The sequence below is a fragment of the Callithrix jacchus genome, chromosome 13 (assembly GCF_049354715.1).
Source record: "Callithrix jacchus isolate 240 chromosome 13, calJac240_pri, whole genome shotgun sequence".
NCBI lineage: Eukaryota > Metazoa > Chordata > Mammalia > Primates > Cebidae > Callithrix > Callithrix jacchus.
Window position 1 is genome coordinate 27,476,584 of NC_133514.1, and position 12,701 is coordinate 27,489,284.

The following is a 12,701-nucleotide window of genomic DNA, read 5'->3' on the forward strand; positions in this document are numbered from 1 at the left end:
ATTAAATTTTTGATAATATCCAAACAAATACAATATAATTTTATGTAAGTCTGACTATATTTCTATTTTCTATTTGATTTGTTTATTTTATACATGTTTCCCAGGATAGTCCACTGGTCTTACAGTCTGACAGAAATGTAACAGTGAATGCAAGAAACCACATGGGGCAGTTAACTGGACAGCTGACTGTAGGTGAGTGTTTTGGGGTAAATGTTGCTCCTACGATGCATGTTCTAACAGAGAAAAGTAGAAGTGTGTTATTTCTCTGATACGTAACTCAAGATCGCATTACAGCCCAATTTTCTTGCACATGATTTGACATGTCATAGGTTAGTTATGTGCCTTCTATTTGGTAGTTATTACTCTTGTCAATATATTATCATGAGATTGAATTACATTTATTTTGCTGGTCATTACTCTTGAATTATGAAATGCACCATTTTTTGTGGCAAATATTTTTGTAGTTATATTAATATAGTTAATAAACTTAAACATATGAGATGATATATCATTATTAGGTGTATGTATCCCTTTTTTAGGGGGAAATATTTTCTAATAAATAGTATCTGCTTATATAAATGAGAAATTGCATGAGTTGAGAATAATAAATATTAACATTTATCAATTATTTTTATTTAATGTTGAAATTATCTATATTTTAAGTTTCATAGCCTTTAGGTTTTGTTAATATAAATTAATGGTATAGTATTAGTTTTTTCTTATATCAAATAAATACTTTAATTTAGATATTTATATTATATCAAAATATAACAAGGCAAATAAGAAGTAATTTGTAATTTAAAGTTTTGATACTTATGTAGATTCTGAATTATTTTTATAACACTATTGGTTCTGGGGGGAAATTTCTTAACATTAACATTATGTATCTCTTTATATCTATATCTATCTATACATACATATAGAGAGAGAAAAAGAAAGAGAGAGAGAAAGAGAAAAGTAAATTATAATTTTGAGGACTAAGATATTCCTATTTTAATGAGAAATTAGTCATTACTGAAATGCAAATATGTATTTCCAATATTTCTATTTAAATTTTGCAAAAATGTTATATTTGAAATGTGAGATTTAGAAACATGAATTTTGCTTCTGTGTACTTCATTTGTAGGTGTATGAAATACTTTTTATATTTGTTTTGATGAAAACAAAAGGATAACATTTTAGCATATGAGGATTTTTTAACATATAACTTTATTTTATTTGTAAAAATTGTTTTACTTTTACATCATAAGAGTTTATTATTACATATCTCTTAATTGCTACAACTTAATAATATTTTGTGATAATTAGAGATAAATCAGTTATAAAGGGGTGCTATTAGCAAATAGATTCAAGATTAAATATAAGGAATATGTGTATCGGTACAGAACTGATTCAGAAGCAAAGGCCATTCACTTAAATATTCATGCTAATTCACTCCTGTTATGTTGAAACTGCAGAAACCATAAGCCTATACAAACAGGCCTAACCTGGGTAGATTTTCCATATCCTAATTTTATTAAAGTTGAGAACTCTTCAGCCAGATAGAACCTTCTTTTTCTTTCAGTCCTTGATATAAAAAATTCTTAGTAGAAATGTCAGAATGTAAATTAAGTACACAAAGAATATATACCCATGCCCACTGTCAGACAAAGTAGCTACATAATTCCTGCCTGTAGAGCAAAGTAATCATTTGCTTATGTGAAGCGCAGATACTGTTTGCATTTCACTGCATGCTTTCCTGCAGGAAATAAAGAATATAGTCTGCTTGTATTTTCAGTTACCCTTCCAAACTGATTTTAATGCTATATTGATATTTGCCAGATAGAAGAAAATAGCAAGAGCAAGAGGGAGAAAGAAAAAAGTTAAACTTAATTTTAAATGTGACAAATCATTAAGTTAATGACATAGCCTTATTGTGTAGAAAAATACGTTTATACTTAAAAATTGTTTAATACCCTGGTCCTTTGAGTGTATTTTTGATGACTTTTGTATTTATACTGGTTTGCACATTTTAGTGAATGTAGAGAGAACAAAAAAGACTAGGCCTGTGTGAAGGGGGATAATGTATTCATATTTGAAACAATGCCATAGGGAGCTACTTAGTAGTTGGTTGGGTGCCAGCAAAACAGTTAATCTTTTGGACACTCAGTTTTCTCATCTCTAAAATGGGGATAATGTCACATTTTGAATGCTGTTATAAGAATTAGGGTGATTTCAGTATCTACAAATAGTAGTTAATTATATATTAAATTTATTATTGTGATGATGGTGAGTATAATTATTGGTATCACTTAAGTTAAAAATACAGTGATATTATAGGAGAAATCTCATGATTTTTTATTCAATGTATCTGTGTGATATTAGTTAAGGTTGAATTATGATTCTGTTGCAGAGGTATGTTAAAAAACACAACACTGTGTATCCAATGTTCAGAAACTCTTGAATCATGTAAGAATAAATTTACCTTTATGTAGTATTTGAAGACATACTTGAATGAATCAAGCAATGTAGAAAATTAAAATTGATTTCTAAAGACTCTAATTGTAATTGTATAAGAATATATAAGTAGCTGCTCTAACCCTCTTTTTAATTCCTTTTCTTTTTCTTTCAGTTTTTGTTTATGCATATGACCTTGATTATAGTATAGTCATGATACTATTTTGAATATTTAAAAAGTTACCACACAAACCAAATAATTATGGAAAAGAATTTCAGTTACTCTTCATTTTCTAAGTAAAACAATTCTATGGTCTATCAGTAGAATGCATCAGTTTAAACTACTATAGTCAATTCTGAAAATATAACGGAATTTGAATATTTTTCCAGATTTTATTCTCATTGTACCATTTTTCCTCAAAAATCTATGTGCATAGTTTCAGCAAAGCAAATATCCATTGATCTCGCACCCTGACTTTTTCTTTCTCCACAGGCCTCGCTTCCTACTAATTCAATTCACAGGGATATATGAAGTCCATTGATTAGGCCAACCCCTGTGCCAATTCTAATCCCGACTCACTGGCAGAATTTAAAATCAAATTATTTCTAATACAATAAATGCAAAAGTGAAATGTTTTATACATACACTTGCTCAAGCATAATAAAAACTAAATCTAAGTATTTTAAAGCTTTAGGAAGAAAAATCAATTTGACAAATATTTTTGTGAATTTATGAAGTTCCAGGCTTTATGAATTTGACCAGATAATATCCAATTTCCCTCATTAAGTCTAGGATTCTAATTTTCATGACCTTCATAACAGTGGAGGAGATTAATGAACTCAAGATTTCTTCCTCCAAATTTCTCTTCTTAGAATAAAGCTGAAAGAGAGGAATGAGATTGTTGTTGAGAAGTGGTTAAAGAAAGTACAACATCCCAAGAGGTCAGACACCTTGAAGAAAAATCAAGAACTTTCTTAAACAAGTCTCAGAATCATTCTCCAGGTCAAAATTTTCTATTATTTAATCTATAATTACTATGTTTTTGTTAGCAGAACATTATTTTTCTTTTATAGGTGAAAAAATATGTGATTTTAGGTATGTTATATATTCATATATGTTGATAATATGATATTTTTCATGACTTTCTTTCAAAAAAGTAGGTAAAAGATGTAAATTATGCACCATCTTTGTAAAGTTTATTATACTATCTCAGGAAACTACTACAATATGTGATAGAGAGTAGAAATCTTTTGTTTATTGTAGTGTAAATAAAATATTATCATGCAGTTTTGATATAGACTTTGTTTACAACACTGCTAATGGTAATTAATGCTGTAGTAATTTGGCTCACTCAAAATATAATAATCTTTCCCACAATATCATAAGAATAATTATATTTTATTTAGCAATGACATTGAATTGATATTCAACAGACTATATTTGAACTACTTGTATAAGTAGTTTATGAAGTGTAGGTTGATTTCCATAAAATAATCTCTTTTTTAAAAAGCTTAGCCAACATGGGTTTTATTAAGCTATAGATTGCCTTTTCTTATATTACCAAATATATTTTATTTTTGATAAAGTAAGGGCTTTATCAAAATATATTTTATATTTGATAAAATATTATATTAGGTTTAACATATATTATTAAACCTAATATAATATTTTTCTTTCTAATATGCCTATGCCATCAGTCTGTAGCTGAAGGATAAAAATGAAAGGAGGATAAACTCAGAAACTAGAAAAAGATTTATCTTAACTGGTGGAGCTAGCTTTGGTTTTGTTTTTGTTTTTGTTTATTTAGTTAGCGTCCCTCATTCCGATTTAAATATTTTAGTCACAACGACTTTTGAGATACTCATCATGGCTACCTATGGGGTCCTATGTCATAAGCAAGAAGTTCCACAATGCCATATCTATATTATATTAAACATTAAAGTTAATTGGGTATTAAAAAGCTGAATGTGATTGTTCTGAAATTTTAGTTTTAGAGTGTGCTTAAAACCACAAACTTATGCTTTAAATAGGATCTCATATCTCATCATAAGTCTTCCTGTTTAATGCTCAATAAATTTGGAAGAATGAATTCAGAATGAATTAATACCTAGGAAAGGCCTGCTATTATTGTCAGAATCATTTACTTATCTTTGATATTCTCATTTCTACTTATCAAAACTCAGTGAAATAACAAAATTATATAAAAATCTTAATTACAATCTTTAACTTCTCATTTTCTGCTTTTTCTAAGTAATTCTTGAAAGCTTAAGCCTTACATAAGCCTGACTATATGTTAATAAGAAAGAATGTCATTTGCAAGCTATTAAACAGAGTAATATTTGTATTTATTATGAGTTTCTCTTTTTCATATTTTATACTTTGAGCAATTAACATCACTTAACAATAGAAACTGTTGTAGACAGCTTCTGCAGTAGAGTTGACTCTGGTTTCTTCAGAGGTCTGAGGTGCTTGCTTTCCTTTTCCAAGAAGGTTTATGAAGTCAGCGAGTGGAGATGATGATAAGGTATCAAGATTGGTCATCTGCTTTTCTCAGAGTGTGTTAATCATCTACACACATAAAAAATCAAAATTAAGTATATATATATATTGATTATATTAGTCATTAGGATTCTGAAAGTAAATAATTTATTAAAATTTTTTTTTGTATTTTTTGAGTCAATATCTATTAATAATACCATCCATATTATGAAATAACTTCCCTTTTTAAACTATGTAAGTTTATAAAAAGATACATATATATTTAAAGTTTCTATCAGTAAATATTTATTCATAGGTAGGCATCTCTATCTTATAGAGTGTTTAAACTACAGTGATACTCCTGGTAGTAAAGGTGTAAAAGGAAATGTAACCAAATGATCCCACTATACTTTAAAAGAATGCATATGAGCTTATGAGAAACAAACACGTTTTTCTCATGTACTGGACAAAATGTACATTTTGTTTAATAAAGATAAATCTAGATGATACAATGTGCAGTATTTTTTGCAACTCTACGTCAAAAGAAGCATTGAGCCTAGTAATTCTCTGACAAAATGCTTTTTAAAGAATGCTGGCATCATGGCAAAAAGGCAGTTATGAGAAATAGTTGTAATTGGGGGACAAAGAAACAGAGCATGTTTATTGGCCTAACTCAATTCAGAAATAAAATCTAGACTTACCTATAAGGCATAGTGTGTGTATCTTTTAAATACACTTTAAATGATGTGTAATTTGACCTGTGTTTGCCATTGGTCAGTTGAAATAAGATCTCAAAACGTTAGTGATTGTGGATGAACCTGTTCATTTCTGATTTAACACGACTGGTTATGAAATGGATATTAATGAAATTCCTTTAAAAAAAAAAAAGCTGAAGACCTTCTCTAAAACTCTTTTTTTTTTTTTGAGATGGAGTTTCGCTCTTGTTACCCAGGCTGGAGTGAAATGGTGCAATCTCGGCTCACCGCAACCTCCTCCTCCTGGGTTCAGGCAATTCTCCTGCCTCAGCCTCCTGAGTAGCTGGGATTACAGGCACGCGCCACCATGCCCAGCTAATTTTTTGTATCTTTAGTAGAGACGGGGTTTCACCATGTTGACCAGGATGGTCTCGATATCTTGACCTCGTGATCCACCCGCCTCGGCCTCCCAAAATGCTGGGATTACAGGCTTGAGCCACCGCGCCCGGCCCTCTAAAACTCTTAACTGGATCAATGTGCCCCTGTCCACCTCAATAGATCCTCCGACATGCGAGACAGACTCTCTGTCTCTCTGTCTCTCTGTTTCTGTTTCTGTTTCTGTTTCTGTTTCTCTCTCTCTCTCTCTCTTTCTCTCTCTCTCTCTCTCACACACACACACACACACACACACACACTCTTACACACCCATATAAACTCACTTGCCCGAAGTAATGATGCAAGAAAAGTACTGGGAAGCAAAGTTAGGTTCAGGACACCTTTTAGAAAAAGATTTCTGAGTCTACATACATAGGACTGATTAAAACCTCAGCATTTTAATTCATGCAACATGCTTCAATATAATTTGAGTCTGGATATATTCTTTAAAGTAATTTCTATTTATTTAGCATGATGAAATAAAATCTTGGTAATGTATGCAATTTGTAAAACTACATATGTTTAAGGGAACATTATATTCCTTTAATTTTTACCAGTACTCATTCATGTTTTACAAATGTAAGTTACTCCAAAATTGCACCATATAAAACACAGAACATGTTTACTAGAAAGGCAATTTTGGTTATTAAGAGCTGTTATAGTAAATCCTCCAAAAAAGAAAAAAAGAAAACCAGAACGTACATTCAATTGAAATTATTAAAACATCTAGGACTGTATAGATTTACACTAATAATATTATGAGGACAATTATATGACACACACAAAATATCAAAATGTTGTTGGGAGTATTTTCATGTGGAAATCATGATATCTTCAGAAACTATTTTTAGGAAGGACATATACCTCACCAATTAATAGCATGGATTCTGGAGACTACTAAATCCCAGATATGTCAACTGTCAGCTATTACTCCAGGCATCCGTTTCAGGTTTCTGTGGGCATAAATGAGTATTCACCTCATACAGCAGATGTGAACATTAAATCCATTAATATGTAATTAAGTACTGGAACACTCTCTGTGTATATGTTAGTGATTGTGATTTGTTGTTGTTGTTAGCACTGCGTGTGTACTACTCTGTACACATGGCCAAGTATCTGGGCTATACTTGACTTGTGTATGAAATGAGTCTGTTTGGCTAGATTGTCTCCATGGCTCTTTCCTGTACCAAGTCTAAAAAATGAAAAACTACTTTTTACCTTGGGAGAAGAGAGTCAGTTGGTGAATCTCCCAGTCCTTACATTCCTCAATATTCGATTGTCCTGACAAAATGCTATCTGATTTGGTTTTTTCACATCTTAACCATACAGCATAAGCACGTATTTTGTGCACAAATTTAAAATGAAGAAGGTAAATGAGCACAATTAAATCAACATCCTAGCTATGCTTCTACTTTTTCATCAAGTTTTGGCTTATAAAGTTTTTTCTGTGAAATTTAATCCACAAAATCATTTAAATTCAATCAGCTTATTTTTGTTAGTGCTAAGCATAAGCATGTTTTGTTCCTAAATGAATGGAGAAAAAAATGTAGATGAGGGTTTTATAATAAATATTTAAAGACCCTGAAAATGACATGTAATCTTGCATTAAAGCAATTACAGTGAACACCTGGGAATCATTTAATTGACTGCAGATGGTATAGGATATATAAAAAGTAAAAGGTTACAGATTATTCTCAGGTACCAAATTTATGGTTTTTGTCATTGACTCATTTTTTTTTTTAACTTAGAGAATGTTGTAATAGTCTGGGACAATTTAATGAGAATGAATGTTTGATGTAAACTGAGCTGTTCAAATCTTGGAGGATAGATCAACAAAACACTTAGGTATAATATTGCATATACATTTCAAATGATTAAATATATTGTTGATTTTGAGTTCATTATTAATTAACTCAATTAATTATTATTATTATTATTAATTAATTGAGTTAATTAATTCATATTATTTAATTTAGTGTTAATCAGTTTGGGAAAACTATAAGTTGAAGTAGATGCCCATGGCATCAGGAGAAGGATGGCACTCTTTAGAAATTAGAACTTTCAATCTTTGTAACTTGGGTGTAATGAGAATTATGTTTGAAGCAAAGACACTAATGTTCATGTTTTGAAAAGTTATATCAAAGGAGAATTTTTAGCAACTTGAATAATTATACTAATGCATCAAAGTTTCTCATTTTTGGTGTCCTAAGAACAGAAATGTGGACTAGCTCAAATATTTAATTAAATTCACAATTATTTGAAGTGCAGAATCAAGAAATACTACGAACTTTTCTTCCTGGAAGACCTAGACTAAAACCTGAAAGAGACAGTTTGGCTGGTCATCTTCAACTTTTGCTGGCTTGCTCCTTCTCTTTCCAAGTACACAACGCCCTTGTTTAAAATCAATCATTGCAGTTCTACAAGGCCAGCTCCACTTCACAGTGCTCTGTGTTATGGTCCTAAAGACCATCCTTGCATTGGCCTCTACTTCTTAAGACCAAGGGTAGCTAATTTGCTAAAATAATTCATGCCTGTATGTCAATGGATACTACAGCTTTGACATTTTTCCTTTTCCAGAGTAATTATATATATTTCAAAATACGGTTTTTGGTAATAATATCTTTGGTTCTTAAAGTTCTAGTCTTGAGGGTACAGAAATGAGGATGATAGGATAAAGTGAGAAAGTGCGCCTCTTTTAAGATATATTGTGAAGGTGTCCTCCTCCTTTATTTTAGCACTACCTAGGCCAGTTCTTCTCCTTATATATTAATAAAGAAGAAAATACAAACCTATTTCAATAAACAATACACAGACTATTTATTAAGTGTACAATACTGAGGGAATCACTAAACAGATAAATAAACATTTTATTAATTTGGTAATCATATTAGTTTATTCAAAATATGAGTATACTTAAAGTGTTTGAATTTTAACATTAAAATAATTATAATAAAATAGAAATGACATATTACAAGACCGGTTAAAGGATAAAGGTAGATTAAGTTAAACCAAGTAGCAAGAGAGCTTTATAATTTTCTCTTTTCGATACTTAATTAGATATGATTACATACCTTATCTGAAATTAATGAGTCTATAGCTTGTACACTTAACCAAGCTTTGTTTTTAATGAGGATCCCTTTGTGGGACCTCGGAATTGCAGGTGCATTGGAGTTCCATATATAATTGACTTATGGAACATGCAATTTTGTGTTGGTCTTAATAAGAAATGTGTCTTTGGAAATTTGGTTAATGGGGCATAATATTCACAAATGTAAGGTTATGGGACTAATTATCTGAAAACATCTGGAGGCAGGAAGCTAAATAAAACTTAGGAGTCCATATGTACACAGAAGATCATTCACTTCAGTAGTAGGGTTCCTAAATGAGGTGGCACCTAAGCCCAGATGACTATATAACAATACTAATTGCCTGGTCATGGGGTAGAGAGAAGGAGAATCTGGAGGGAAACCATTATTTATGATGATCTATGTCCATTAACTACGGTAGCTCTTTTCTTCTAACTTCCGCTTTGGATTTTGTGTCTATGCTTGTATTTAATTTTTGAAATATTCCAAGTCAGATAATGCATACACCAGAAAAGTAAACCACGGTAGGAATAGAAAATTGAGCAAAGGAAGAGGAGAAAGTGAAGCACAGCAATTCTTCTGTTTCCAAGTATTTATTAGATTTCTGACAATATATACCTCAAAATGAGAAAACAGTATTTCCCAAATCTCTTCAGATTTCTTAAGAATGTTATAAATCCTTCAATCAGCATTCTTTGGTTAAACTATTTTAATCATTTCTGAATTCATTTGCAACCTGTTTTTCAATACTATGTCTAGATATTTTGTCATATATTTGCCTGAAGTTAGGAATTTTTAATACTATATGATTCTTTATGTTTTGATCTGATAATCCTATGGAAAAAAAAGAAAACTCTGCTGATTTTGTCATGGCCGATTTTGGTTCTGAGGTCACATGTTGCCTGTTTTGTTTTCAACATGCTCACAAACCCATTAGCCTATTGTATAACTAATATCTTTTAATCCTCTACCCCTCCCAAAGGGATCAGAGTATGTTAATAACTCGTTAATTTTGGAGCTCATCTTTTCTCCTGTCATAGGTAAAAAAAGAAAATTGTTTCCAACCATACATTGCTGTTGCCATACTTTATCTTTCTATAAAGGTTACTGAATGTAATTCAAAGACCAGCCTGCCACTCCAGGGAGGCATGCATTGCAGACTAGGAAAATGTGCTTAATTTTCTCATATCCTTTCCAGAGGTCCTTATGATTCTATCTTCTTATTCTTCTCAGCTGTGGGCTCATTGCTCACCTAACCTGAGCTGCTAACTGAATCAGTAAATCTATCAGCTACCTAAATCACACTAAAGTTTTATAGGTAAATATATTTTGCGAAGAAAGTCTTCAATATTACACATTAAGAATTGACCATACATATTTTCACATTACAGGCTTTCAGAAATCATAAGTCATCATAATTACGGCGACTAAAATAAAAAATACAGATAATACCAAGTGTTAGAATGAACATAAACCTACTGGAACTTTTATACTTCTCCTGCTAGGAGCACAAAACATTACAACCATTGTAAAAAAAAAAAAAAAAAAAAAGAATTTGGCTGTTCCTACAGAGTTAAACTTGCAACTACCATACGGTCCAACAATCTCACTCCTAGGTGATTGCCCAAGTTAAACAAAAAACATGTTTACACAATAAAGCTTATATAGATATTTACAGCAGCTCTATTCACAACTGCCAAAAACCAGAGTAAACTCAAATATCCTTCAGCAAGAGAATGGATAAACACATTGTGGTATATTAACCCAGTGGAATGGTATTCAACATTTTTTTTAAAAAGCTATCGACAGTATGTTAAGTAAAATAAATCAGTCTGACAGTTTATCTACTATATGATGGCATTTATATGACATCTTAAAAGGACAAAACTATGGTGAAAACAGATTCATGCATAGTTCACAGGGATGGTGTCGGGGGGAGGTTAGGTACAAAGAGGTAGCACAAGAGAGTTTTCGATGGTGATAAATATGTCCTCTATTTTGACTGTAGTAATGATTGCACAGCAATCTGCATGTGTTAGGATTCATAGATGTATACACCAAAATTGGTTGTATATTAAATTGAAATATTAAAAATTAATAAGAAATATTTTTCAGTTTTTTCCAAATTTACATGATGTCAGTCTTTCTTATATATAACTTAACATTCTGAACGCTAATACGTTCTTCATGCAACCCATTTTAAAAAATAACAGCACTTGGGATCCAGGGGGGAATTTATCCTGATGCCTTGGTTTTGATAATCCCACTTGACACATGGTATTCCCCCAAATAAGTACAGAATATGTGATTAGAATATCTTAAATGTTTTTCCCAAGACTTACTTTTTTTAGATCTTGGTTTTCATGAGGTAATTTTAAAAAATTTTGTTATTGCTTTATTATTGCTCTTTATTCTGTTTGTTCTTTATTTCACAATTCTAAAATATGTAGGCATTCATAATCTTCCTATTCAGGAACACTGAGTATCTTAGAATAATACCCACATTTCTTTCACTGGTGACTTTTGGTTTATTTGTGATTATTAAAGTAGTTTTTTGTTCTTGAACCATAATCCTTTTCAAAATATGCCTTATTATTGCATAGATCTTGTCAAATAACTTGTGGAAACTTTTGACAAAGTCTACAGTATGTGTATAACTTTCTTTCTTTCTGAGGTATCATAAAATACATAACAAATTCTCATTGGTTGCATAGGTTATCCTTATTGAAATAAGTCAATCCTTCTTATTGAGTTAAAGCAACATTAGTCTCATTTCATTTTCACTCTAAGACTGTTACAATTATTTGCAAACAATTTCCAGTTGAGATATCCATCACTGCTGTTGGCTCCATCTGTTTTTATGTCACCTATATCTGTTATTCAACTAAGTTGTGTGATGTGCTCATTATACATCCCATGAACATTTATTATATATCTTCCTTTAGCATATCACATATATGTGGACAACACCCAAATCTATTCCTCTTTTTCTCTCTTTTTCTTCTAACATAAAATGCAATGAACCAATTATTATTATTGTTTTCTGGATCTACGTACGCCTGACTATCATGTTGATTTCTAATTCAACATGAATCTACCACTGAGAATTTTTTAAAATTTTTTTAGGGGCCATGCTAATCTTCTCTGTATCATTCCAATTTTTTTTTTCTTTTTAGTATATGTGCCACCAAAGCGAGCACTACTACTAAGTATTTTTAAGACACTAACTTGTCATTATATCAGCCTCAATTTTTAGTATTAAAAGATAGTGGTACCTAAGTTTATTTTCAACACTAATATTTCATATTTGTAGAGTTTTTTTAAGCTTAACAAAAGTAATCAGCTTCCCTTCAAAACCCATCTTTTCTTTTTTTTATCAAACACGTAAACAGCAGATCATTTAGAATAGCCCATAACTTTTTTTGAGTACAACATTAAATAGGTCACCTCTGCTGTGAGTAACCTTCTTAAAGCACAGTGAAAATAGAAACTATCTATCATCTTCATTTGTTAAAATCACAAGATCATGTTGGTAAGTGGAAAGACATGAATGCAAATAATGTAAAAGTT

The 12,701-nt window shown here is 30.9% G+C and overlaps 1 protein-coding gene across 1 annotated transcript in view; it reads left to right on the forward strand.

Moving 5' to 3' along the window:
• The window catches only part of SGCZ (sarcoglycan zeta), a 1,232,742-nt gene that overhangs the window by 1,077,100 nt on the left and 142,941 nt on the right, over positions 1-12,701 (forward strand). The window contains exon 4 of the mRNA XM_002807483.6: positions 105-192. Coding sequence (XP_002807529.4) covers positions 105-192 — 88 coding nt within the window. The remainder of the gene's footprint in view (positions 1-104; positions 193-12,701) is intronic.